Genomic DNA, 26,365 nt, shown 5'->3' with positions numbered 1-26,365 from the left:
TACGTATATATATATATATATAAAATGTAAGCAGCACCACCCTCCCTTCCCCTCAGGGGCAGAGTCTTTGAAGCACCTTCCTCCCTTCTATTCTTAAGCACTAGGTAGGTTTGACTGCCCAGAGAGGGCTCTGCCTTCCCCCAAGGTCACACAGCGAGAGAGAGAGAGAGAGAGAGAGAGAGAGAGAGAGAGAGAGAGAGAGAGATATGGAAAAGGGACCTAGATGGGCAGGCAGCCCCGCACTGTCTCCTTGGAGTCCTGGGGAGCCCGGGCCTCGGCTGCGTGGGAGAACTGGAAGGAAAGGAGAGGGGATTTGTTGGGCCTGTGTGGCAGCGGGCCAGACAGCCGAGCGAAGATGGTGAAGCAAGCGGGGAGGCGGGCCCCCAGCCCCGGCACCCCCCAGTTGCAGGCAGTCAAGCAAAGGGGGCATGCTTCACCGAGCCCACCAGGCAGGTGCCCCGTGGCCCCCCAAGTCCTCCTGAACCATCAGAGGCTGTTTTCTCGGTGGCGGCTGCTGTGTGTGAGCGAGCGCCGGGCAGTCCTGGACAGCGGTGGAGGCGGCAACGGGGCCCCGGCATTCAGATGAGCCGCTCCTCGGGCGGCAGCTTGAGGTTGGGGGGCGGCGGCACGCGGGCACCCACCTGCTCCTCGCTGCTGGGCCGGTAGGTGCCCTGTGTCTGCCGCTTCTCCCGAAGTTTTCGAACCAGCAGCACCAGCCCCACGGCCAGGAGCGAGGCAGCCAGGAGGGAGAAGACCACAATGATGGCGGTGATGGCCTCCTGAGACTGCAGGAGGGGGGACAGGTGTGCTCACCTGAGCCAGGGGACCCTGTGCACCCTCACCTGAGAAACATCCAGGGCTCCCAAAGCCCCCCCGCCTCCTCCCCAAGCCCCCCCCCTCCTCCCCAAGCCTGTCACTTCTGGTGGTGTGGTTCCTCCACCCAGGATTCCCGTGTCCCATCTGTCCCATCTGGGGCTCCCAGGCTCCCACCTGCCATGTTTGGGATCCCCCCGCTCCCAAGCACCCGCCACCTCTGGGTCCCTCCACCTGCTACATGTGGGACTCCTGAATAACACCCCGCTGCCCTCCTCCCACATGTAACTCACCAGCGCCCCATGGGAGCCGGAGCCCGGGTCAGAGGGTGTGATGGTGCTGTTGTCATTTACGGGGGGGTCCAGCGCTGCGGGGAGGGACAAATTATTCCTCATCTATCCTTCCCATCTTAGCACAACTGCACCTCCCTCGGGCATCCCTCGGCTAGAACTCTGCTGAGTCTTCATTCTGGTAGAGACTGTGGGTGCCCTGCCTGCAAGGGCCCGCCGGGTTGATGTTGCCCCGAACCCAGCAGAGCCCCGCAGCGAGTAAGCAGCCTACAGCAGTTGGCAGTTTGTGCTGAGTAGGGGTCTGCTATAATGGATGGTGTCTGGAGCCTGACCCTGCCCCCCGCCCCCCCCCCCCACCTCTCCGGCCCTCCCTCGGCCCTTAAGGATCTGGGTGGATCTGCGTTTCCCTGGAGTGTCTGACTCACACCTCCCCCCAGGCTCTCGAAACTGAAATAGAAGGACTGAATGGCTGAGTCCACACCTCTGGCCAGCCTGGTGAACCCGGGATCAGAGCTCCAGGCAGGTCTCCTCCTGGCTCCCAGTCTGCCCAACACACCTCAACCATACTGAGACTCAGGTATTGAGGCTCCTGTCCCCCAGATCACAATCCCCCCTTCCTCAGGAACTCAGGAATTCTACACCGACGGCGACAGCCCAAGGAAACCCCTGGCACTGATCGCCTCTCAAGGTATCCCATGCCCGCTCCCCAGTTCCTGACCTCTCCGGGTCCCAGGTAACCCGCGCTTCTAAGCCCCGCCCCGTGCGCGCCCCGGGCCGGTACCTACTTTGCCCCCAGGCCCGGCCCCAGCGGGCGGGCAGCAGCTGCAGGCCGAGCGCCAGAAGCAGCCCCAGGCCGGGGCTCGCCATGGGCCGGGCGACGGGCTGGTGGCACCGGGAACCGGGCTTCTCCTGCGCGCTGCTTCTACCGCATCTCGGGGCCGGGGGTACCTGCGACCCGGCACCTGGGGCGGGAGAAAGAGAAAGGCCGGGGGAGGGGTGGGGGAGGGGGCTGGGCTCGGGCGCAGGCCCGGGGAGGGGTGACCCGCCCAGGGCACCCCGGAGTCCTGCCCCGCCCCCGCCGCCAGAGGTCAGAGATTAAAGATTAACTCGAAGCGGCGCGTTCCCGGGCTGGGGAAAGGGAAGAGGAAAGTGGGGGGAAGGGGCGGCAGGCCAAGGCGAGCGTCCTACCTCCCTACCTGGCCCAGGCGTCTTCGACCTTGCTCCGGTGCCCGGTCCGAGTACCTGGCTCGAACCCTCGGTGCGTCGGTCGGTAGCTCGGTCGGACTCCTCCAGCTCCTCCCGTTCACGTGACCCGGAAAGTTTAGTCACTCACCTGGGAGAGGAGCGCACTTCCGGCTCGTGCACCTGAGCCCAGATGGGAGGGCGGAGCCAAACGGGGGTGGGGCCGCGCCAGGGACGCACCTGTAACGGGAACCCAATTCTACAACAGCAAGGAGTAAGTAGGGGCGGAAGCGAGCTAGGGTAAGAGGGACCTCCCACCTGTGTTGCGGGCACACCTGTGGGAGACGTCTGCATTGAGCCACATCTCTGGAGTGTAGACGAACGGAAGCATACCTGTGTGGGAAACGGCTGTGTAGAACACGCCTGCGTTATAACACCTGACCGCGGCTGTCTGGGTTAGGGTACGTTTGTTTTGGAAACGCATCTGCATGGCTCCCCTATGAAATGAACAACGCTTGTATGAAAAATTCCTGCGTAGAAATGTATCGGAAAGAGCTGCACGAGACACGTCCGCGTTTAAGTACACCTTATAGGACCCAGTGACACGGAAACGTGCCCATATGGGTGTATACTTGACTGCAACATGCCTTTGGGGGGGGCGGGTGGAGGGGAGCTGTATGATGCATTCTTGAGTGGATTTCTGTTGAGAAACATACCTGTGAAATGGAGGGAATAGGCTGTATGGGGAGTATCTGCATAGAATTGAGAAGTGAGAAAAAAAACCTGAGAACATCTGCATGAGACAAGTCATATTAAAGCAGATGGCGGGGCGCGCGGGGCGGGGGGGGGGCGCGGCGGGACAAAGGCTTCTGTGTATTGAGGCCCACCTGCTAGGGATGTTTCCGTGAGAAAACACCTGTTGGGGGCATTTCTGTGGGAAAACATCTGTATTCCCCATGTTGAAGGGCACCTGCAAGGACCACCTAGGAAGAAAATATCTGTGAGGGGACCTTCAAGAAGAGGCTCCTTTGTCTGGGACGCACCTATTTGAGCACTGGCTGGGCAGGACTAAATGGGTCCTCATGGCTGTATTTTTGGATAAAGGACGATGATGATAAGACCACCACCTCCTGGGAACTCTAGGGTGAAGAGTAGCGGCTAAGGGGAAATTAATCACTTTTAGAGTATAGAGCGATGGCTAAGAATTCCAGGTCTAGTTAAATCCCTGCTTTGCCCTGTAGTGGGCATGTGGACTGGGGAGAGCAGTTTAACCTCTGTTTCCTCATCTGTGAAGTGGGAAAGTCAGTCCCACCCACCTACCTTACAGAGTTTTGGCGAGGACGACGCGAGAGGTGAGTAAAAAGGCCTTGGGTTGTGCAACGCCGTGAGTCAATGTTAGCTATTATTATTTTTCGCCAATGTGTTTCTGGCCGCCCCTCCCCCTAATGGTGACTCGAGAAACTGCGCCCAAAAGTAGTGGGAGGGACTTTCGGCAGGTGCAGCGAGCGCGACAGGCGGATGCCGCGCCTCCAGCGTTCGGCTTCCCGGTCTCCATCGGCACTCGAGCCTGGGATACTGAGAGGCCCAGGTTGGTCTGGAGAGAGCAGTCAGCCAAGCGACCGGATTCTGCCGCGGCCCCTTTAAGACGGCCAGGCCAGCCAGAAGTCGCGGGGGCCCAAGACAGCACCAGTTCAGCGCGGAAGCCCCGCCCAGGTGGGGCGGGCGGGCGCAGCTCCAGCAGTTCTGGCCAATAGGAAACCGACTCTGCAGCCGCGCCGCCAGTTGATCTTCCGTTTCCCAGTCTAAGTGGGACATAGAAAGGAGGCTCGCGGGAGGGATGTAAAGCTTGCGGGGGAAAGCACCGCCTCTTGATTTTCTGTTTCTGCGGCCGAGTGGGGGATGTGAAATGAGCGGGCGGGCAGATGGAGGGCTGGATGGCCTCGGGTTGGTTCTTGAGCACGTCTGGGTTGAAAACGAGTACTTTGGCGCCTAAAGAGGATTAGTAGGGGAGGGAGGTCAAGTGGAAAGGGATTACGAAACCAAATCCCTGATATCTCTCTACTTCGCCCCTTGGGGCAGAGGGTAAACTGAGGCACGCAAGGCAGAACTCTGAAAGCAGAATTGAGACCATTGATCTCTCCCGCCCCTCTCCCCAGAATGAACCCTGGTGCTTCCTAGGCTGTGCAATATCAGAGCATCCCCGACACACCGCCCCACACCCGCAGCTCCGCCTCCGGCCCCCTCCCCCCCATGCGGGTCGGGGGAGGAGACGCCAATTCCGGCGCGGGCGGCGACGGTTAGCAGTCACCGGCTCCTGCAAGTGCCAGAGCCAGGCGGGCAGCGCGGAGGCTGCGGTGGCCGTGGCCGCGGAGCTGGCCCTGCGGGGCCCCGGGGGGGAGGGGGAGCCGCGAAGCCCCCGCTGAGGCCGCCGCTGCCGGGCCTCCCCTCCCCCCCGGGCGCCATGCGGGGGGGCCCGGGCGATGCGGAGCGGCGACAGCGCTGGGGTCGCCTCTTCGAGGAGCTGGATAGTAACAAGGACGGCCGCGTGGACGTGCACGAGTTGCGCCAGGGACTGGCTCGGCTGGGCGGGGGCGACCCGAACCGCGACACCCAACAGGTACCCCCGCGGGACCCCAGCCTGGCGCGCGGCGCTCGGGCCCGGCCGGCGCCCGGTAACCCGAGCCCCTGAATGGAGCGCCGCCGCTGCCTGGGAGTGCCTGTGGCTGCACTCCAGGGCCGGTGCCCAGCCTGAGCGTCTCTGCCCCCGTACCCCTGCCCACCGTGTCTGGGCCTAACGGGTTCGCCCCAGACCGAGCCAAGGAGGCCCCAGGCCTGCAGTTCGGCTGCCAGCACCCGGTCCCCACCCCCGTCGCCGGTGCTTCGCGGGTGGGGGATGGCTGCCAGCGAATGGAGCCCGTCCGATTTCCTGCCCACTGCCTTGGACACACCCTCCTCTGAACTCTCCACCTGTCCCAAGACCTACCCTGCTCCCGCCTCAGGAGACACACCCTTCCCGTCCGCCCTCCCCTCCTCTGGGCACCCACTGCCCCCCCCCCCCCCCCAGCAAGCCGCCCAGCCTCTCAATGTTTACATTTCCCGACCTGCCCATTCCAATAAGCCTGGCTTAATGCCCCAGGCTATCCCAGCCGGGGATCCTGCCTGCCAACAGCCTTAGCTGGGGGTGTAGGAAAGCAGGAACCTGCCCCCAGACCTATGCAGGTGTCCCTGACACCTGTAGCCCCAGCTGCCACTGGAGTGTCTCCACAGCATCTTGAGGCCTCCAGTACAAGCCTCCGCTTCCCAGGTGGGAGGACAGAGGCCCAGTGGGCTCTCAGCTTGGATCTACCCCACATTGCCCAGAGCCGTCTCTAAAGGGAGCTCCCGGAACAGCCATATGGACAGGTTTTTGGGTTGTTGTTGTTTTTTTAAGAGACAGCTGGGAGGACAGGCTTTCAGAGACAAGAGCCCAAGGCTACCTACCACTTCCCAGCTCTGTAACCTTGAAAAAGTTACTCGACCTTGGAGAGCCTCAGTTTGTTTGCCAGGAAAACTGGACAACTGCTTTCCACCCCACCGCTCAACTGTGGCTTGGGCATGTTGCTGAGAAGTGAGCCGGCGCCTTCCCCTGCTTTAGGTTCTGGGGGGGCTCTGAGTTCCCTGGCCATAAGCTTGCCGTGCCCCCTGCAGATGGGGAGCGGCCATCTGGAGCTCCCTCATCCCTCCCCCCTGCCAGGGCAGTTCCCCTGAGGGTGACACTGACCCACACGGTGGGCTGGACCTGGAGGAGTTTAGCCGCTACCTGCAGGAGCGAGAACAGCGCCTGCTCCTTCTGTTCCACAGCCTGGACCGGAATCAGGATGGTAAGGCCCAGGGATGGGCTGCAGGGGCCCTGGAGACACCAACGGGGTTAGAACTGGCAGTGCTAGGAGGAGGGGGGAGGGCCGCTTCTCCCTGATGACTCACAGGCTATTTTGGGAGCTCTCCTCACCCCCCCCCAGCTAGGTGGTTGGGCCCATGGGCCCATCCTACCTCCTTTCCCTTCTGGGATGCGACCCCTATTATTACCCTTATGTTTCTAAGGGACAAAGATGCCCCATATTGCTTCTGGATTCCCTAGGAGGCGTAGGCACCCCCCATCCTTCTGGATCCCTAATATTGCCTCTCAATCTCCTATGGCATAAGGACCCCCATAGTTATCCTGGATTCATTCTTTCATTCATTCATGGAACAGAGGAACCCGCCCCCCAACATTTCTCAGTTCTACCTCTCTGATCCCAATGGGTCAGTGACACCCCACCCCACCCTGCTGCAAATCTCACCCTGGGTTCCTGGATCCTCTGGTCTTGCTAGAGCATCCCATTCTGAGCTGTACTGCACCTGGGCTCCAGGGTTCCCCCCCCACCACCCCCCACACACACCCTTTTCTACCTCTGGCCCCCTCCCAGGTCATATTGACGTGTCTGAGATCCAGCAAAGTTTCCGAGCTCTGGGTATTTCCATCTCTCTGGAGCAAGCAGAGAAAATTCTGCACAGGTGAGTAGCTGGGGTTCCAGAATCGCAGGTAACTCAGGTCCCCGGGACCCCTCGGCCACCTTGAACCTCTAGGCCCCAGGCCCGATCCCAGGGCAGGTGGAGCTGAGAGGCGGGCTTGGGAGTCAGGCAAATCCTGGGCCACTCTCTTCACTTCTCTGAGCCTCAGTTTTCCCCTTTGCAAAATGGCCAGCTCTCGGTGCACAGGAAGTCAGTCTACCCCCAAACCATCCGACCCCCTCCAGCCCCGGCATTGATTCTGTCCCACCTTGCCCCACATCCGCAGCATGGACCGTGACGGCACAATGACCATCGACTGGCAGGAGTGGCGCGACCACTTCCTGTTGCATTCGCTGGAGAATGTGGAGGATGTGGTCTATTTCTGGAAACATTCGACGGTGAGGTGGGGGCAGCTTTCCCAGCTTGGTGGCCGGGCCTTACTCTGGTTTCCCCAGGGCACGGAGGGGCTGGGTCAGGAGCCTTGAGAAGGAGGAGCTGCTGGGAACGGTCAAGGGATGAGAAACTCCAGTCCTCTCTTCCTCTGATCAGTGCTCAGGGGACTAGGGACCCGCTGCGGGGAGGTCTGGAGCCCTTCAGACCTGACTTTGGGGCCATGGGGGCAGACTGTGGGAGGTGGGAGCACGGGGAAGGAGGGTGTCCTGGGCTTCGTGAGGGAGTTACCGTTTAGGGCTGAGTCGCATCTCCCTGCCCCCTGGCGTGACAGCCCAGTCCCTGCGTCCTTAGGTCTTGGACATCGGCGAGTGCCTGACTGTTCCTGATGAGTTTTCAGAGCAGGAGAAGCTAAGCGGCATGTGGTGGAAGCAGCTGGTGGCGGGTGCGGTGGCAGGTGCTGTGTCGCGGACGGGCACAGCCCCTCTGGACCGCCTCAAGGTCTTCATGCAGGTGAGGGGCCCTGGAAAGAGCCCCCCTCCCCCGTGCCAGGCCTGGGGCCCCCAGAAGGGGACCGCAAAGCCACCTTGTCTCCCCACGTAGGTCCACGCCTCCAAGACCAACAAGCTGAACATCCTGGGGGGCCTAAAGAACATGATCCGAGAGGGGGGCATGCGCTCCCTGTGGCGCGGGAATGGGATTAACGTGCTTAAGATCGCACCCGAGTCGGCTATCAAGTTCATGGCCTATGAGCAGGTGGGGGCAGGCGTGAGAGGTGTCAGCCAGACGCGAGGGCTAGTGGGATTGGCCTGGGGGTGGGGGTGGGGAGGGGCATCGGCTCCCCTGTGTGGTGCCCGCAGCAGGAGGACCTGAGATCCTGCCCACCTCTCCCACCTCCAGATCAAGCGGGCCATTCGAGGGCAGCAGGAGTCACTGCACGTGCAAGAGCGCTTTGTGGCCGGATCCCTAGCTGGCGCCACAGCCCAAACCATCATTTACCCCATGGAGGTGAGAAGGAGGGACCCCGGGAGAGGCCCCGTGGCAGGGTGGGAGGCTCGCAATAACCATGTCACTCTGCGGTGTGGTAGACGTTGGAATCACAACTTTGCCTCTCCCGGCTTCGGACTGTAGCTCATTGGAGCAATGCTGTTTCATGGGTAGTCTGTGTGGGCATCGGCCACTGAGATGTGTCTCCTGGGGATGGTCGCGTTGGTCATAACTGTTTAGGCAGCAGCCGTGGGTTCCAGCCGCTCACAGCCACGCCTCTTCTAAGGATACTGATTTCCAGGATGTTTGTTCCCAGGGGAATCATTTCTAGATGAAACTGTTTTCAGAGAAATCGTTTCAGGTTTCAGGTTGTGCAGTGTATCAGGATTGCAGTGTATCATGGAAAACTCAAATCACATAAATGAAGTCTGAGGTAAGCAGTTCAGGGCAGGTATGGTGAGTTCAAAGTGTTAGAGACCCAAGTTCCTTCCCTCTATCTTCTTCCAGCACTTCAGAATGTAGCACCCACCTCATGGACCAAAGTGGCTGCTTGTGCTCCAGTCATCACATCCATATTGCAGTCAAGAAGGAAGAATAGACAAAGGAAAGAACACCTCCCTGCCTTTAAGGATACTTTCTGAGAGTCACACATACCTGTTTTCCTGCTGTTTCGTTAGCTAGGACTTAGTCACATGGCCATACATCTAGGGAAAATGAGAAATGTAGTCTTTATTTCTGGTGGCTCTGTGCTTGCTGAAAATTATAGCTTCTATTATTAAGGGGGAAAGGGAGCAACATATTGGGAGACAGAAGTGGCCATCATATGTAACTCTGAGAGGTGTCAACATTTTTAGGTATAGGGATTTGGGGATGACGGAAGATTCTAGAGAAAGTGGTTTGTTAAATTCCAGTATTGCCAGGGTACATCCTTCCGGAAGTAGCTATTTCTACGTGTCTTCGTTCCTGGATGTGGTGTGTCTGGAGGCAGTTTTTCCAGGGATAACCGGGTTCCCTCCAGGTGCTGAAGACGCGGCTGACCTTGCGTCGGACGGGCCAGTACAAGGGGCTGCTGGACTGTGCGTGGCGGATCCTGGAGCGAGAGGGGCCCCGAGCCTTCTACCGAGGCTACCTGCCCAACGTGCTGGGCATCATCCCCTACGCAGGCATCGACCTGGCCGTCTATGAGGTCTGTGGGTAGCCCGCCCCTCCCTCCTTTTTTCTCCCCTCTGAGATTTGCCCACGGGACACCGTCTTCCCATGGGCCGACTCAGTCGACCTCCAAAACTAGGGAGAAGCGCCATGGGCCCTGGGGAACCCCTTCAGCCATCGGACTCCCGACTCTTGCATTTACCACCGTGAGAATTCTCATCACTTCCCTTTACAGTTCAGCCTTCCTGAGTCTCGGGACACGGGAAGTTCAGGGACCACGGTAGCTCACAGACTCACGGGAGCAGGTGAAGATGAGCTTGAAAGATGCCCACCTCCCCAAAGCACGTATCGCACCCAGCCGATGCCTTCTTCAGGGCCTGCCCGTTTCGGCATCAGCTGTCATCGTAAAAACTACACATCTCAGTACCTTTATCAAGAGACGCAGGAACAGGGAGTTTTTGGTTTTTGCTTTTTCTCTTCCAGAGACCTTGTTCATTACTTTTTACCTTCTTCTGGTGGGATCACCAGGTTCCTCGGTAGCACAGCCCCAGTTGTCCCCAGGCATCCCCCAAAGTCTTTGTATTCGGGACAAGACCAGCCTCACAGGCAGGTGACCAGGGCAGTTGCCAAGGGCCCCATGTTCAGAGGGCCCTGCCCTTGGTTTAATGCTCTGCTGTTGCTGTCTTGAAATTCCTAATCAGCTTTGGACAAGGGACCTCACGTAATTTTAATATGCTTCGGACCTTGCGAATTATGTGGTTGGTCCTGACCTACAACACTCCACACCTGCCATCCATACTTGATGTCCCCAGCACCCAGCATCTATGCAGCCAAATGAGACAAGGCCATCCCCCATTCACTCGCCTGTTTGTTGATTCGTTCATCCATTCATTTATTCACTGGTTCACTCAGCAACTACTTACTAAACATCCCAAAGCACTGGGCATTGTGCTGATTGATGAAGATGCAGCATTAAATAACACCATGTTTGCTTTCCTGGGGCACCCACTCCAGTGAACAAGGAAGTCAGCCAACCAGCGAACAAGCAGTTCCAGATCCCGCTAAGTTCTCAGAAGATGACAAAACAGGATGTGTAATTGAAAGTAACAGTGGGCAGGGGGTGGGGGGGGGTCTAGGCTCGCCTCTGAGAGGTGATGTGGGAGGGAGTGTGAACAAGGCAGAGAGTGTAGGTCCAGAGGCAGGCCTGTGGGAGGAGTGGAAGTCTTGAGTGGCTTGAAGGAACCAAAGATTCAGCAAGAGCTCAATGACATGGCTGGTTTTTCCTAAGTGCAATACAAAGCCATCGAGGGCTGTGTGCAGAAATGAGACATAACTTTATTTGATCCATTCTTCGCCAGCAAAAGGGAGCTGGGAGGTCTAAGGAGTTTGAGAAGCGTTGTGCCCTCTTGGAGTTTCAAACTCGTCATTAGTCCTTTAAAGGCTCTGACAAGTGTACAGAGCAGTGATTTCACTGTTTGGGGGTTTTTTGTTTGTTTTGTTTTGTTTTTTAGCCCAGTGCGGGCCATGCCTATGCAGTCATCAGAACTTCTTTTCAACAGAACAGCTCTTAAAACACTCATTAAACACCAGTTTGGCAAATGCCGCTCCAGAAATGCAAAGGCAATAATGGTGAACAGTTGCTTCCAATGTGCTCACTCCATGCTCCGGCCAGACATCACGAATCTATCTATCACAGCCCGGCGGCCAGACATCACGAATCAATCACAGCCCCGAGGCCAGACATCACGCATCTATCTATCACAGCACCGAGTCCCTCTCAACACACATCCGGGCAGCCATTCCCAAGGGGTTAGAATTGACATAGGAAATGAAACTGAGGAGCCATCCCAGTCCCAGAGTATGAAAGAAGGTTCTCGCAGAGGCTCCAATAAGGGATTGGCTGCCCCTAAAGACAGAGCGCCCCACTCTGGACTCAGGTGTGGCTCTGAATGTTGATTCCCACCTGTCTCTTGTGGCTCTGGGTAAGCAGCTTCCCTGGGTCCTCAGTTTTGCATCCATTAAATGGAGACGACAGTGGTATTTGTCTTAGTTTGAGGTCTTCCAGAAGCAGGGATGTGAGACCAAGTAGTTTGGCGGGAAGGTAAGGCGACCAAAACAAGGAGCATGAGCTCCCTAGGGCCGCCTAACCTCAAACTGGGGGGCAACAGACATTTATCGTCACAGCTCTGGAGGTCGGAGTCTAAACTCGACTCAGCAGGGCCATGCTCCCTCTGAAAGCTTAGAGGGAAATCCTTCCTTGCTTCTTCCAGCTTCCGGTGGTTGCCGGCAACCCTTGCTGCTTCTCTGCTTGTAGACCCATCCATCCGATCTCGGCCTCTGTCTCCGTGTGGCTGTCTTCCCCGCTGCTACGCATCTCCATCTCTGTGTCTCCTCTTCTTAGAAGGACATCAGTCATTTTGACTATGGGGCCACCCTACTCCAGGATGGCCTCACCCCAACCCATCACACCTGCAAAGACTCTCTTTGCAAACAAGGTCACAATCTGAGATCCTGGGGGTTAGGACTCCAACATACCTTTTGGGAGGACATAATTGAGCCTGTTAGCAAGCAAGCTATCGTGGCGGGCAGGTGGAGCTCAATCCTGGCGGGGGGCTCTGCAGGCACCTGCATAGAACACGCCCCAGCAGAGACGCAAGGGAGTTGGGGTATTGATACACCCAGTCAGTTGTCTGAAGCTCGCTTCTGGGGGTGCTGGTTCCCCAGCACTTCCCGCCTATTCTGGGTGCTCAGCACAGCCTTGCCCGGGTCCAGTGAGAGTCCTCGGGCAGAACCGTGGATACTGGCAGCTGGGAGTCAACAGATTTGGGTCGAAACGGTAAGGGATAAGAACGGGGCGTCCACCTTGGCGAGCGTGTTAGTTTTCTATGGCTGCTGAATCAAATGACCACAGACTTAGTGGTTTAAAACAGTGCACATTTATGACAGTGCTTTTTTTTTTAAATTAAAAACATGTTTTAAGTTTAATTATTTTGAGAGAGACAGAGAGAGAACACAAGCAGGGGAGACGGACAGAGGATCCAAAGCAGGCTATGAGTTGTCAGCACAGAGCCCGACGCGGGGCTCAAACTCACAAACCGTGAGATCATGACCTGAGCCGAAGTCGGACGCTCCACTGACTGAGCCACCCAGGTGCCCCTGCTCTCTTATAAGGAGCCTCATGATGACTGGACCTACCTGGATATTCTAGCATCGTGCCCCCTTAACTTAATCACATCTGCAAAGTCCCTCCTGCCACGGGAGGTACCATATTCCCAGGTTCCAGGGACAAGGCATGGACAGTAGGGGCAGGGGCCATCCTTCCACATACCATAGAAGCTGAGGACTGAGTGGCAGGGTGCAGGTACAGTGCTGTGGGGCACCTAGGAGGCACCGCTAGGCTAGTACCCGCTGCTGTCAGGGGTGGTGGTGGGGGGGCTGCGGAAGCCAGCCAGCAGGGGGTCTGCGGTGTTACCAGTTCCAATCCAATCCCGCTCCCTTCTCTGCCCCTGCCAGACGCTGAAGAACCGATGGCTCCAGCAGTATAGCCACGACTCGGCCGACCCAGGCATCCTCGTGCTCCTGGCCTGCGGCACCGTCTCCAGCACCTGTGGCCAGATAGCCAGTTACCCCCTGGCCCTGGTCCGGACCCGCATGCAGGCCCAAGGTGAGGCCTGGGTGGGAGGACAGGGCGGGGAGAGCCTCACAACTTGGGCCCCTCCTCCACATCCCCAGCTCCTGCGGTCCCGGGTAGGCGGAGTCCCAGGCTGGGATCTTCCTGGACTTGGATGGCCTTCACTAAAGTCCCTACCTTTCTCTGGGCCTCAGTGTACCCATTTGTGACACTGGAACAGGGGCCCTTCAGCCGAAGGAGGAGAGCAGGTGCAGCCGTTCCTGGAAGAGTGCCCTAGCAATCTTAGCTGGGAGGGCTGCTCGTTTGAGCTCCAATTTGCAAGGCTGGATTACGGGCAGGGGGGAAGCTCAGGTCAAGGAGGGGTGGGGCCAGGCTGGCTATGGGTGTTTTGTTTTTCTCTGTAGTTTTCTTTTAGGAGTTTCTCCCCCCAACACACACACACACACACACACACACACACACACACACACCACATTCCTGGATCTGTTTGGGGAGTTTCCTTGGGAATTTTAGCGTTTGTATTTTGTGATTTTTCTCTGGGGGTGTATCAGTGCATAAGCCTGGGTTCTCACCCTCTGACAGCTCCCAGGCTGGAAGGGAAGCAAGATGCCGAATAAATCGTTTCACACTTCAGTATGGATTTAGGGTTGAGCAAAGGAGAAGGGAAAGAGCCACACTTAGACTGGGGTACCCAGGAGGGCTCCCCTAAAGAGCCTGCTTTGGAATGGAGGCTGGAAGGCAGAGTGAGAGTCAGCTGGGAGAAGAGGCAGGGAGATGAGTTCCAGGAAGGGGAAAACGCCTGTGCCCTCTCCCACCACACACACACATACCCCTTCTCTGTTTCTAATCATCCCCCAACTTGGGCCCTCGAGATCCGGGTGGAACGGTGAACAGCCATCTCTAGGGTGGTAGGTCCCACTGCTAATCTAACCCCCTCCCTCCTGCTGCAGCGGCCAAAAGCCCAGTCCTGGGAGTAGGAGGGGGCAGTGAGAGGGGCCCTTTGGCCTTACCCGGCCTCCCCACCCCTCCCAGCCTCCATCGAGGGCGCCCCCCAGCTCTCCATGCTGGGTCTGTTCCGTCACATCCTGTCCCAAGATGGCGTGTGGGGCCTCTACCGGGGCATTGCCCCCAACTTCATGAAGGTTATCCCGGCTGTGAGCATCTCCTATGTGGTCTACGAGAACATGAAGCAGGCCCTGGGGGTCACGTCCAGGTGAGGGACCCAGAGCCTGCCCCACCCCAATCACGAAACCCCCCCACACCTCGGCCACTGGAGACTGGTGGCCCAGCCAATGGACCCCAGGGCCCCCGCACCAAATCAGAGGATCCCTACACCTAATCCACTGGGTCCTGCTCCCCACGTCTCAGCTTCCGCCCCCTCCCCACCCCCGCACACACACTGGGTCCTGGGCCTCCATGTCTTAACCAGGGGATCCCCTACAACCCAACTAACGGATCCTGGTAACCCAACCACAGGAGCACATACCGCCATATCTAAACACCCAGACCCCAGCCCCCTCAGGCCCCAGATCCAGCACCGGGTTCTAGATCCCCAAACCCGCTGGCGGATCCCAGATCCCCATGCTTCCAGCCCTGGATCTCCAAGCTCGCCCACTGGATTCTGGATACCAAGAAGCCTCAGCCCCCGGATCCCAGATCCCCTCACCCCAGCTACTGGATTCCTGAATTCCTTTGCCTTGACACTGAGTCCCGGATCCCTCTGCTTTGACTACTGGACTCCATACATTTCAACCACTACACCCTCAACCCCCAACCACCGGATCTCGGATTCCCAAGCCCTGACCGGCTGGATCCTGGCTTCTAAATCCACAATGTGAGAGCCCAACGGCAGAGCGCGTGGGTCCCGGCGACTGCAGCTGTTGGGCCCCAACCCCTTCACCACAGGCACTGGATGCTGAAACCTCACCCATAGGAAGGAGACCCCGACCCTTCCAAGCACTGGATCCCAGCCCCTTAACCCCTGGATTCTGACCGGAATCCTCCCAAGGCACTGGGTCCTGAGTGCTCAGACTCTAAGCCTAGATAGATCCCAATAGGCCAATCACAGCATCCTGGATCCCACGCGCCCCCCCGTCGCAGACACACCCCAGAGCCCAGGGCCCTCCGCCCTCCCTGTGACACAAAGCCCATGGTCTAAGGAGCCTGCGGGAAGCCCAGGTCCTGGCCTCCTTCTTGGGACTTGTCCAAAGTCCTGACCCATCTAAACGCTGGCAGCACAGGAAGGAGAGGTCCCTCCCACACCCTAGAAAGAGGCTGGACACCCCCATCACCTACCCAGCATGGCTACGCCTCTGGCCCCTGGGGAAACTGCTCCCCCGAAATGCTCTGCAGTGTCCTCCATCCCCTTCCCACCTTTAGGCTAACGATAACCCCCAGTCACTCTTTCTTGGGGGCTGGCAAGGGGGCAGTCTGAGGCTGGGGACACATTAAGGGGACCCCCCCCAAACCCACCCTAGCGCTGCCAGCCTCTCCCCAGGCTTCAGGGTTGGGAGCCAGGAGGAAGTCTACCCGGACTAGCCTTCCCTGGAGCCCAGCATCTGCTTTTGCAAAACGAACAAGCCAAATCCCCAAACTCAGTCTACGTCTATTTTTCTACCAGAGAGGAGCAGACATTCCTTCCCCCTGAAATAACCCAAGCCCCCCCCCCAGCACCCCCACTACCCTGTACATTCTGCACTTTATAGTTGGATTCTGAGCTTAGCATAACTGGGGACCCCCTCCCTTCACTCCTCCCAAGTCTTTGGGGAACCCCATTAGAGGACTGCAAAAGAGGAGCTGTGTTGTTTCAGGGGGCTGGAGGACCCCCCCCCCCACCTCCCCTTCCCACCTACACCGTGTCTCACCTCCCCGCCTGTGTGTGTTATTTCCAAGGAAAGAGCAAAAGGATACACTTTCTAAGCTCTTTCGTTGTGGTTTTTGCTGAAAAGGGGTGGGTGGATGGGGGACCGCTTCAAACTACCCAGCAGGGGAGGGACATGGGCCGTCCTCTGTCACACACAGTTCCAGGAGACCAGGAAGTGACTCCCTCTTTAAGCCTCAGTTTCCATAGCTGTAAAGTGGGGGCAGTGAGAAATCCACATTCATGAGCACTTTGGATTTTTCCAGTACTCTAATTACACAAGGGTATTTGTTTGCCCAGGGCTGTAAATTACCAGCAACTGGGGCCTTAAAATGGCAAATGCTTTAGATTGAAATATTTTTTTATTGTGGTAAAATACACGTAAAATTTACCATCTTAACCATTTTTTAAAATATGTGTTTGTTCTGAGAGAGAGAGAGAGAGAGAGAGAGAGAGAGAGAGAGAATCCCAAGCTGGCTCAGTGCTGTCAGTGGAGAACCGGACGCACGGCTCGAACTCACAAACCCCGAGATCATGACCTGAGCCGAAATCGAGTCAGAGGCTCAAGTGACTGAGTTGGTGCCCCTCGTCCTAACCAGTCTGAAGTATACAGCTCAGTCAAGCACATTACGTGGTTGGGCAGCCACCCCCACAACCCATCTCCAGAACTTTCCATCTCCCCAGACTGAGACCCCGTCCCCATGAAGCACCGACTCCTCACCCCTGGCTCCCACCATCCCCTCTCTGTTTCTGTGGACGGGGCTCCTCTATAGGGACCTCCTGTGAGGGAGGTCATGAAGTCCTTTTGTGACTGGCTTTTCTCACTGAGCACAATGTCCTCAGGGTCATCCACGATGTAACAGGTGCCGGGATGTCCTTCCTTTTTAAGGCCGAACATTATTTCGTTGTATGGATGGACCACATCCCGTTTACCCTTCATCCAGCGAGAGACACTGGGTTGCTTCCACTTGGGGCTATATCGTGAATAAGAAGCAACAGGAATTTATTGTCTGCCCCGTTCTGAAGTCTAGAAGTCTGAAATCAGAGGGTCAGGAGGGCCATGATCCCTCTGAAGAGACTTTAGGGGAGGATCCTTCTTGCCTCTTCCAGCTTTTGGCAGTCGCTGGCACTGTTCCTCGGCCTGTAGACTCAGTCCAATTGCTGCCTGTCTTTAAGTGACCAAACATGGGGCACCTGGGTGGCTCAATCGGTTAAGAGTCCAACTTCGGCTCGGATCGTGAGTTCGAGCCCCGCGTCAGGCTCTGTGCTGACAGCTCACGGCCTGGAGCCTGACTGGGATTCTGTGTCTCCCTCTCTCTCTGGCCCTCCCCCACTTGCACTCTGTCTCTGTCTCTCAAAAATAAACATTAAAAAAAATTTTTTTAATTACCAACCTTTTTCCTATGTGGACCATGATAGTCACCCTCCAAGATGTTCCCAGGGTGCCTGGGTGGCTCAGTCATTTAAGCATCCAACTTCAGCTCAGGTCATGATCTCGCAGTCCATGAGTTCGAGCCCCGCATCAGGCTCTGTGCTGACAGCCCAGAGCCCGGAGCCGGCTTCGGAATCTTTGTCTCCCTCTCTCTCTGCCCCTCCCCCGCTCACGCTCTGTCTTTGTCTCTCAAAAATGAATATACGTTAAAAAAAAAAAAAAAAGGAAAAACAAAAAACAAGCAAACCAAAAAAACCAAGATGTTCCCCAAGGATCTCTTCCTCCTAGAACTCACATTCTTGGGTAGTCCCCTCTCTCACTGAACCAAGGAGAGTCTGTATGACCAAGAGGATCCAAGAGCAGTGATAGTATGTTACTACCAAGAAGAGATTATAAAAGGCACTGCAGATACCATCTTCTCTGTGTTTTAAGCTGCTACAGTTGGGGTACTTTGTCATGCAGCTGTAGCTAACCGATACACGTACACATACACAGACATGATTTTCCACACACTCAACTAAGAAATGAAACCTGGCTGACTATGTTGTACTTTTACTTCCTTTAAATTATGTCCTGAGGATCAATGCCCAGAAGCAGGATCGCTGGGCCAAAGGCTAGGACTATTCCAGGATCATGCCACCAGAAAACTCGTATGCGATAGATGCAGCCACCAACAAGGAATGAGCATTACTAGTTTTGCTTCAGTCACACCAGCATCGAGTATTACCACTTTGATTTGATTGAATCGGGTCCGTTAACCTCTGTTTTCTCGTTCACGTTCTTGCATCCCATTACGCTGGTTGGGGCTTAGGAGGCCCCGCTGATATGCAGTGTGACACCAGAAAGACTGCTTTTCTCTTTCTATGTCTCCCCAAAATAAGAGGTGCTTCAACTAACATCTTTAGAGGGAAAAGAACTTACATTTATTGAGCAAGCACTACACGCCATGGCTGTGTGCTAAGCTCTTGGATGTGTTATCTTCTTCACCTATTCACCATCTACTTGCCGGACCCTTACTTGGTGCCAGACCCGGTTTTGGACATGGGACACGGAAGTCAGTGAAGCAGACAACCACCATTGCTCTCGTAGACCCCACATTCCAGTGGGGAGCGAGAAACAATAATAACACACATGAGTGAATATGTAACCATGTGGGAAACAAAGGTGCTACAGATACCAACAAAGGAGGGAAGGGGGATATGGAATCCTACAGGGCAGAGTTTAAATAGGGTGGTCAGAGGCAGCATCAGGGAGAAGGAGATGTTTGCATAAGGATTTAAAGACAGCGAGGGAGGCAGCATGGCGATGTCTAGGAAAACAGCATTCTAGGCAGAGAAGAGAGCCAGTGCAAGGGCCCTGGGGCAGCACCATGCCTGGCGTGTTGGAGGAAGAGGAAGGAGGCCCGTGGGGCTGAAGCAGAGTGGGCAAGGGGGAAAGAGGGAGGGAGGGAGGGCAGAGGGGGCGGGACAGGTTGTACAGGGTGTGGTGGGCCTCAGGGAGGACTTGGGCTTCTACCTGGGGTGGTGGGAGCCCTGGAGGGCTGTGGGCAGAGGGCAGGACGGGACTCAGGTGCTCACTGGTGTCCTCTGGTGGCCACTGTGGGGAGGACAGACTGGGGGGTGAGAGTGGGAGGGATCAGAGTGGCCATGACGGCACCTGTCCGGGGGACCCATCATGGGGCTGGACCAGCGTGGAGGCCCGAGACGTGGTTAGAAGCAGCCAGATTCTGGGTGTATGTTAAAGGTTAAGCCAGGATTTGCTGACAGCGTGCGCATGAGAGAGAGGGAGGAATCACGGATGACATCAAGATTTTTGAACCAAACCACTTGGAGGATGGGTGTTCTCTCCCTGAAGACTCCTTAGAGCCCATTGACTCCGTGCGGTAGGGCTTAGCATTACTTCCGATTTACAAATGCAGAAACTGAAACTCAGAGAAGTAAAGCGAGTATCCCAAGGTCACACACAGCAAGAGTTGTCCTAGATGGGATTCAAACCCGGGCTGCCTCCAACCCTACGGCCTGCCTTATTTTGGGGACCAACGGTGTCTCTCCCTCCCAGAACTCCAGAACCTTCCCATTCTCCCTCACTTCTGTCTCCCATTGCCATGACAACGAAACCCAGTGCGTTAGTTTCCTCTGGCTGCTCTAACAAATGACCACAAACTTGGTGGCTTCAAACAACACGAGTCTATTGTTCTAGAGGTCAGAGGTCTGACATGAATCTCACGGGGCCAAAGTCAAGCTCCTTCTGGAGACTTCCAGGGGAGAATCTGCTTCCTGGCCTTTTCCAGCTTCGAGGAGGCTCTGCCCGCACTCGGGGGCTGGCGGATGCCTCCCCCACCTGCAACGCCAGCGAAGCTCGGTCGAGTCCTTCTTACACTGAATCCTTTGAACACCGAAAGCTGTGCTTCCCTCTTCACTGTTTAAGGACTCAGGAGGTCAGACCGGACCCGTGCAGTCGATCCAGAATAACCTCTCCGTCTCATCAGCCGGTTGGTTAGCGACCCTAATTCCTTCGGCAAATTTACTTTCCCCTTTGCCGTGTAACATGACAAGTTCGTGGGTTCAGAGGGATTTGGACGTGGGCATTTTGTGGGGGACACCCTCATTCTGCCCACCATATCCAGTGAGGTCACGAGGGCCTCTGTGACCTCATCATGCTCTGGTGCCCAAATTGACAAGGTGGCTCTCCCACATGGTTGCTGGGTCTTGAATCTGGGCGTCCTAACCCTCCAGCTGCATGGGAGCCCAACCCGAGGGGGCTCAGAAGCCCTGCTTGAGGGTCCAGACCCTGTTTAAGAGGGTCAAGGCCTTACTCACCAAAGCCCCACCTCCAAGCCCACCCCCGCCCCCCTCCCGGAACCCGGGCTGTACACACGTGTACGGGTATGTGTTTGGGCACGTCGGTGAAAATGACCTGGATCATCTCCCATCACAGCAGGTGAGCTTGGGAACTGTAGGTCTACCAGCACCCCCGCCCCCCACAGCCTGGCCGCTGGGCCACAAGGCCATGCCGCCTGCCCCCTCTGCGTGACCCACTCCCCTCCGAGCGGACCCGCAGCCCCACCTTGAAGCAGTGGGGACCGGGGTGGGCCTTTCACCTGGAGGGCTTTCTGGAGATTCGAGGAAAGAGCTCCAACCTGGCTCATAGTGTGGGTGGGAGCTGGGTCTGCCCTGCAGGTGCTGGACACAGGAGAGCAGCTGATGGTCCCCGTGGATGTCCTCGAAGTGGATAGCGAGGGGGCCCTCTGGAAGTTTCTGCTCTCGGGAGCCATGGCAGGCGCGGTATCCCGCACTGGCACGGCCCCTCTGGACCGAGCCAAGGTGTACATGCAGGTGCGCGTAGAGTGCGGCGCGGGAGCCCTCGGGGTGGGGTTGGACGGAGGTGGAGAGGAGAGAGCGAGAGGGAGAGAGACGATGGAGGGCAGGTTGGGGGTGAGGGTGGGGCCGGGACGAGGGTTGGAGTCAGGAGAAGGCTGAATGGAGAGAAGAGCGAGGGTAGAACGGGAGCCAATGTGGAGGCGGCACGCAGGTTGAACTGGGGGTAAGGGGATCGGGGATAGGGTCTTCGGATGGCCTTGAAGGCAAACTGGGCCTGGCGAGGAGAGGAAGATGAGGAGATGGGCCTCCGGGTGTGTGTGCTGCGTCGCAGAACTGTGGGGCTGGCCAGGGACAGAGTGGGGACAGGATGGGGTTGAGCTCCAAGCTGGGATGGAGGGGGAGATGAGGGCGGGGGGGGGGTGCTCCTCACAGGGCCGGGGGCCTCCCTCCCCGCAGGTCTACTCCTCCAAGACTAACTTCATGAACCTGCTGGGGGGGCTCCGAAGCATGGTCCGGGAGGGGGGCTTCCGCTCCTTGTGGCGGGGCAATGGCATCAACGTCCTCAAGATTGCCCCCGAGTATGCCATCAAGTTCTCTGTCTTTGAACAGGTGGGCGGGGACGGCCTGCTTTCTCCAGCCCCACCCTTCGACCCACACCTGTCTGCCACCCCTCACAAGCCCAGATCCCTACCCAAGACACACCTGCACCCTCTGGCCCCAGACCCAGGGTGGGTTCCAGCTAGGAAGATGGTGAGCGGTTCTCTCCTGCTCCTCTCTCCTCCCCCAGTGTAAGAATTACTTCTGCGGAGTGCACGGGTCCCCACCCATTCAGGAACGGCTCCTTGCCGGCTCCCTAGCTGTGGCCACCTCCCAGACGCTCATCAACCCCATGGAGGTAAGAGAATACCTCGTGGAAGAAGAAACAAGGTGAAAACCAGCTGCCAGTGGCTACTTTTCCTCCTTCTTATCTCCCTCTTCCCCTCCTCCTCATCTTCTCCTTCCTAGGAGGTGTGTGTCAAACCCTTATTCCAGATGCTTCCCACGTCTATTTACTGGACGGGTCCCCTCCTTTTCTCTTCAATGCCCCAAGATGCCACCTGTGTAATTTACTAAACTGTGTGTGTTTGGGTGTAATTTTGGCTTTCGTCTCCTTGCTCAGGAGGGTCTGTCCACACACTCATGTCTTTTTTCTTTCTTTGGGTGGGTGGGTGACAATTAAGATTTTATTTTTGTACAGCAGTTTTAGATTTACAGAAAAATTGAGCAGGAAGTACAGAGGTCCCTTATACCTCTCTCCACATGTACAAAGTTTCTGCTATTAACATGGCAGCCAGGGTGGTACATTTGTTGCAATCGATGAGCTGATATAGATACATTATTACTAAAGCCCGTAGTTGCCATTAGGTTTGCTCCTTGTATGTCCTATGAGTTTGTACAAATGTATAATGACATGTATCTGCCACTACAGGGTCATACAGAGTAGTTCCACTGCCCGAAAGATCCTCTGTGTTCCTGCTTCCCTCCTGCTTCCCTCCTGAATCCCTGGAAACCACCAATCATTTTACTGCCGATATAGTTTTGCCTCCATTTCTTTATTTTATTAACTTAAGTGATCTCTACACCCAACGTGGGTCTTAAACTCACAACCCTGAGCTCAAGAGTTGCGTGCTCCCCCCAAATGAGCCAGCCAGGCACCCCTGTAGTTTTATCTACTGTCTTTAATTTTTGAGGTTTGATCTTATGCTTTCTCACCACCGCCCCATCCTTTCTCTTCTTTATCAGGTCATTCCAGTTAGGTCTCCCATATAAACTTTAGGAGTAACTTGTCTAGTTCAGAAAACAAAGTCACCTATTGGTATTTTTTAGCAATGGAAAACATTTCCATTTGTTCACATCTCCTTTTATGTGATTTAACGGTCTTTAAAAAAATTTTTTTTTCCATATAATTCTTGCCCTTGACTAGTTAAATTTCCTCCAGGATATTTGTGTGCTGTTGCTACCTAACAAACTGCCACAGACTCAGTGGCCTCAAATGATACAGATTTATTATGTGTCTCCGTGGGTCATACCTGGGCCCTGGCTATTCGGGTCTTCTTCTTTTTTTTTTTTTTTTAATGTTTTTATTTTTATTTTTGAGAGACACACACAGCACAAGTGGGGGAGGGGCAGAGACAGAGCCACCCAGGCGCCCAGCTAGTCGGGTTTTCTGTTCAGGGTCCCACCAGGCTGAAATCAAGGTGCTGGCTGGGCAACAATGAACCCATGAGAGGCCTGGGTCTTCGGACAAGATTGCTGGTCGTTGGCAGGACTCAGTTCTTGTTTCTTTCCTTTCCTTTTTCTTTTCTTTCTTTCTTTCCTTCTTTTTTTTTTAGAGAGAGAGCTCGCAAGTGCACAAGTGGGGGAGGGGCAGAGAGAGAGAGACCTAGAATCTGAAGCAGGCTCCAGGCTCCGAGCTCTCAGCACAGAGCCCGACATGGGGCTCGAACTCATGAACTGTGAGATCATAAACTGAACCAAAGTCAGAGGCTTAACCAACTGAGGTACCCAGCACCCCGGCAGGATTCAGTTTCTTATGGTTGTAGGACTGAGGTCCTCAGCTCCCAGAGGCCACCCACTGTTCCCTGCCATGTGGTCCAGTCCTCTCCACAACAGCCCGCTTGTTTAAGACGAACTGAAGAGTGTCTGGGATGCTCCCAAATCTCTCTGATTTCTTCTGTCTCTGGCAGCAGACTCTTTTAAAAGGCTCACCTGATTTGGTCAGGCCCACCCAGCACCATTTGTGTCGTTTCACTTAAAGCCAACTGCTTAAGGACCTCCATTGCATCTGCAAAATCCCTTCACTTTCATCATGTCATGTAACTTGTCAAGGGGAGTGATACCCAATCCTATTTACAAGTCTAGCACATTATCAAGGTTGGGGGGGGTGCATACACATCAGGGGGTGGGAACCTCTTGAGGACCACCTTAGAATCCTGCCCACTGCACTTGGTGTGCAATTGTGGAGTGGCCAGTATTTTGATGTTGGGGCATTTCATACAAATCCCAATGTCTGGCTCCTCTTGGAAAACTGGCAAATCTGGCCACCTGGGCTCTGCATTCCCATGGCATGATGTCTGGCTGCCGCTGGGGGTAAGCGGCCGCAGCCTCCACTCAGTCCACATCGCTTCCGTTAGCCTCCCGACCTCCGTCAGCACTTGAGCTTCTGAACCCTGGCTCAAGATCATACACGGGCCAAGGGGTCGGATGGCTCTGGGTTTGAAACTCAGCTCTGTGCACTTTTGAGCTTCAGCTTCTTCAGCTGTAGGATGGAGACAACAGCCGCTGCTGAGGGTCAATGAGCACATGCAGGTAAGCCACCTCCCTCCTCCCGCTGCCCAGGTGCTGAAGACGCGGCTGACCCTGCGCCGGACCGGCCAGTACGAGGGGCTGCTGGACTGTGCAAGGCAGATCCTGGAGCGGGAGGGCACCCGTGCCCTGTACCGCGGCTACCTGCCCAACATGCTTGGGATCATCCCCTATGCCTGCACCGACCTGGCGGTCTACGAGGTGTGGGTCCCCCACCCCGGGGCGGGGAGGGCCAGGAGTGGTATGAACCCAGGCCCGTCGTGAACGTCCTCCTGACTCCTTTCTTTTGCAGATGCTCAGGTGTTTCTGGCTGAAGTCAGGCAGGGACATGGAGAATCCTAGTGGCCTGGTCAGTTTGTCATCTGTGACGCTGTCCACGACCTGTGGCCAGATGGCCAGTTACCCGCTGACTCTGGTGCGCACCAGGATGCAGGCCCAAGGTCAGACTAGCGCCACTAGCCACTGGACATGCCCCTCCCCTCGGCCTTGACTCTGAACTTTCTCATCCCCTGAAACTGACTCCCAAACTCTCCACATCTGATCCTGGCCAACTCTGCTGACCTCTGAGCCCACCAAGACTCACCCCCAAATCTGATCCCGGCCCTGAAATTAACCTACAAACCACTAAAACGAACATTTTAGTTCACTTCGTTCAACTGACCCCCACAAATGTCCCCAAACATGACCCAGGCCCCCATACTGGCCTCCAGTCATAGTCTCCCCAAAATGTCCCCCAACTTCTTCAAAACGGACCCAGCTCTTATTGGCTCCAAAAGTCAAAATTCCTGAAGTTCCTAAATTTGCTAAATCTGACTCTTAGATGTCCCAATGTCATAGGAAGATGTCATAACCACTGCCCCCACTAACCTGGATACTCCCCAAATGTGGCTTCCCCAAATGGACGCTCAGCCCCTGAACCAATCCACAAACATCCAAACAGGTCCTCAGTTCACTACCCTAATCTTAAAAATATCCCCAAACTACCCCTTAGCACACTTGCCAAGTCTCCGGGAGATCTCAGAAGCTCCCTCCCAAATAAGCCTGAATGTTTTTCAGGCTGCTCCTAAAAACAAATCCTTAAAACTCCCACTCTCCCCAAACTGACCAATTTCCTCTAAAAGTCTTCCAGACTCCTTCCCAACTGACCCCCACACCTCTGCCCCTGGCTTCACCCACCCCGCAACATTCTAGCCCCCCAGGAGACTGGATCAACTCTAAGCTTTCCCCTGTTTCCACAGACACCGTGAAGGGATCAAACCCCACCATGTGTGGAATCTTCCGGCGGATCCTGGCCCAGCAGGGTTGGCCTGGGCTGTACCGAGGCATGACTCCCACCTTACTGAAGGTGTTGCCAGCAGGTGGCATCAGCTATGTGGTGTATGAGGCCATGAAGAAAACCCTGGGCGTATAGACAGTGTCTGGTCGACACACCCTGGGCAGAAATGGACAGGAGGGTCCAGTGTCCCCTGGCCCAAAGAGCCCTCCAGGCTGAGGCCCGAGGGGGGTGGGGCAGTTTTTGTCAGGAGAAGCAGTCTGGGGGCCTGGGTCAGAAGATTCTTGGGGACCCCTCCCCAGGGTGCAGGCTGGGACTAGTCTGGACTCCAATTTGGCCCATTATGGCCTGTCCCGGCTTCAGGGTGACATGGTGGACAAGGAGACTATCTGAAATAAAGACACGGTTTCTGCTGGATGGGTCTGGGATACCTGGGTCCAAGACAGGAGCTGGGTGTTTGGAATCTCTGGGTCTAGGAGGGGACTAGGAATCCTTGGTACCAGGAGATGAGTTGGGGACCTGGAATACCCTAGGTCCAAGAGGGAGCTGGTCGCTTCAGATATCTGGGTCCAAAAGTGGAAGCCAGGTACCTGGGATCCCGGGGGCCCGGAGTGGGGGCTGGATATCTTGGACCCCTTGTACCTGAATAGGAATTGTAAAGCTACCGGATACCTGGGTTCAGGAGAGAAATTAAGTACCTAGGACGGGTGCTTGTAGCTCAGATCCCAGACCTTATGTGAAGCGGGTGTGGGGTGTGGCATTAGGGTCCTAGGAGAGAACCAACGGCTCTAGACCCTTGCATTCTGGAGGGGAACTGGTTTCACTGAATCCTGGAAGAGAAGTGGGGGCTCTAGAATCCTGGGTGTTGAAGTGAAGGGATACAGGGGATCCCTGGGTTCCCTCCTACTCTCGGGCCACCCCACCCCCGGAAGCACCGATCTCCAAGACCTCGAGCAGGCCATGTGTTCGGCCTACCCAGTCAGGCTCCAGGGGCGCTAACTCAGACGTCAGGCCCGAATTCCCGCAGCCGGTCGGCACTGCCCACGTCGACTGCCATTCACTCCCGCTACCGCCAATCGCCTCTCGTCGTCTGGGTGGCCGGCTCCGCCCCAATGCAGCTGCGCTTCCACTGGCTCCCACCAAAACCGGGCACCTTTACTGCC

General features: G+C 56.2%; 3 protein-coding genes across 9 annotated transcripts; 2 read left to right on the top strand and 1 right to left on the bottom strand.

Annotated features, from left to right (window-relative positions):
* Window positions 1-36: 36 nt before the first annotated feature.
* On the bottom strand, window positions 37-2,826 carry CRB3 (crumbs cell polarity complex component 3). 2 transcript variants are annotated; one of them, XM_042927403.1, is made up of 6 exons: window positions 2,679-2,826; window positions 2,300-2,525; window positions 1,889-2,065; window positions 1,107-1,180; window positions 642-785; window positions 37-291 (listed from the first exon to the last, which is right to left on the bottom strand). In XM_042927403.1, the coding sequence occupies exons 3-6, from the start codon at window positions 1,968-1,970 to the stop codon at window positions 220-222; spliced, it is 372 nt and encodes a 123-aa protein (XP_042783337.1). In that variant the 5' UTR covers window positions 1,971-2,065; window positions 2,300-2,525; window positions 2,679-2,826; the 3' UTR covers window positions 37-219. The 2 variants fall into 2 exon arrangements, with proteins under 2 accessions (XP_042783337.1, XP_042783338.1); XM_042927404.1 differs by having other exon boundaries at window positions 2,292-2,826.
* A 1,778-nt stretch (window positions 2,827-4,604) lies between these two features.
* SLC25A23 (solute carrier family 25 member 23) lies at window positions 4,605-17,071 on the top strand. Of its 4 annotated transcripts, none has more exons than XM_042928177.1 (11): window positions 4,605-4,902; window positions 6,019-6,145; window positions 6,731-6,818; window positions 7,102-7,213; window positions 7,560-7,718; window positions 7,809-7,961; window positions 8,106-8,213; window positions 9,211-9,378; window positions 12,855-13,005; window positions 14,005-14,185; window positions 16,676-17,071. In XM_042928177.1, the coding sequence occupies exons 1-11, from the start codon at window positions 4,747-4,749 to the stop codon at window positions 16,815-16,817; spliced, it is 1,545 nt and encodes a 514-aa protein (XP_042784111.1). In that variant the 5' UTR covers window positions 4,605-4,746; the 3' UTR covers window positions 16,818-17,071. The 4 variants fall into 4 exon arrangements, with proteins under 4 accessions (XP_042784111.1, XP_042784110.1, XP_042784113.1 ...); XM_042928176.1 differs by lacking the exon at window positions 16,676-17,071 and adding an exon at window positions 14,548-15,894; XM_042928179.1 differs by lacking the exon at window positions 16,676-17,071 and adding an exon at window positions 14,449-14,639.
* Window positions 17,072-18,763: 1,692 nt separating this feature from the next.
* On the top strand, window positions 18,764-25,617 carry SLC25A41 (solute carrier family 25 member 41). 3 transcript variants are annotated; one of them, XM_042928173.1, is made up of 7 exons: window positions 18,767-20,204; window positions 20,444-20,599; window positions 21,041-21,193; window positions 21,372-21,479; window positions 23,963-24,130; window positions 24,222-24,369; window positions 25,168-25,617. In XM_042928173.1, the coding sequence occupies exons 1-7, from the start codon at window positions 20,004-20,006 to the stop codon at window positions 25,338-25,340; spliced, it is 1,107 nt and encodes a 368-aa protein (XP_042784107.1). In that variant the 5' UTR covers window positions 18,767-20,003; the 3' UTR covers window positions 25,341-25,617. The 3 variants fall into 3 exon arrangements, with proteins under 3 accessions (XP_042784108.1, XP_042784107.1, XP_042784109.1); XM_042928175.1 differs by having other exon boundaries at window positions 20,182-20,204; window positions 20,415-20,599; XM_042928174.1 differs by lacking the exon at window positions 21,041-21,193 and having other exon boundaries at window positions 18,764-20,204.
* The last annotated feature ends 748 nt before the right edge of the window (window positions 25,618-26,365 follow it).

The sequence above is a fragment of the Panthera leo genome, chromosome A2 (assembly GCF_018350215.1).
Source record: "Panthera leo isolate Ple1 chromosome A2, P.leo_Ple1_pat1.1, whole genome shotgun sequence".
Lineage (NCBI taxonomy): Eukaryota > Metazoa > Chordata > Mammalia > Carnivora > Felidae > Panthera > Panthera leo.
Note: the sequence above shows the minus strand (reverse complement) of the source record. Positions and strands in the feature narration are given on the sequence as shown.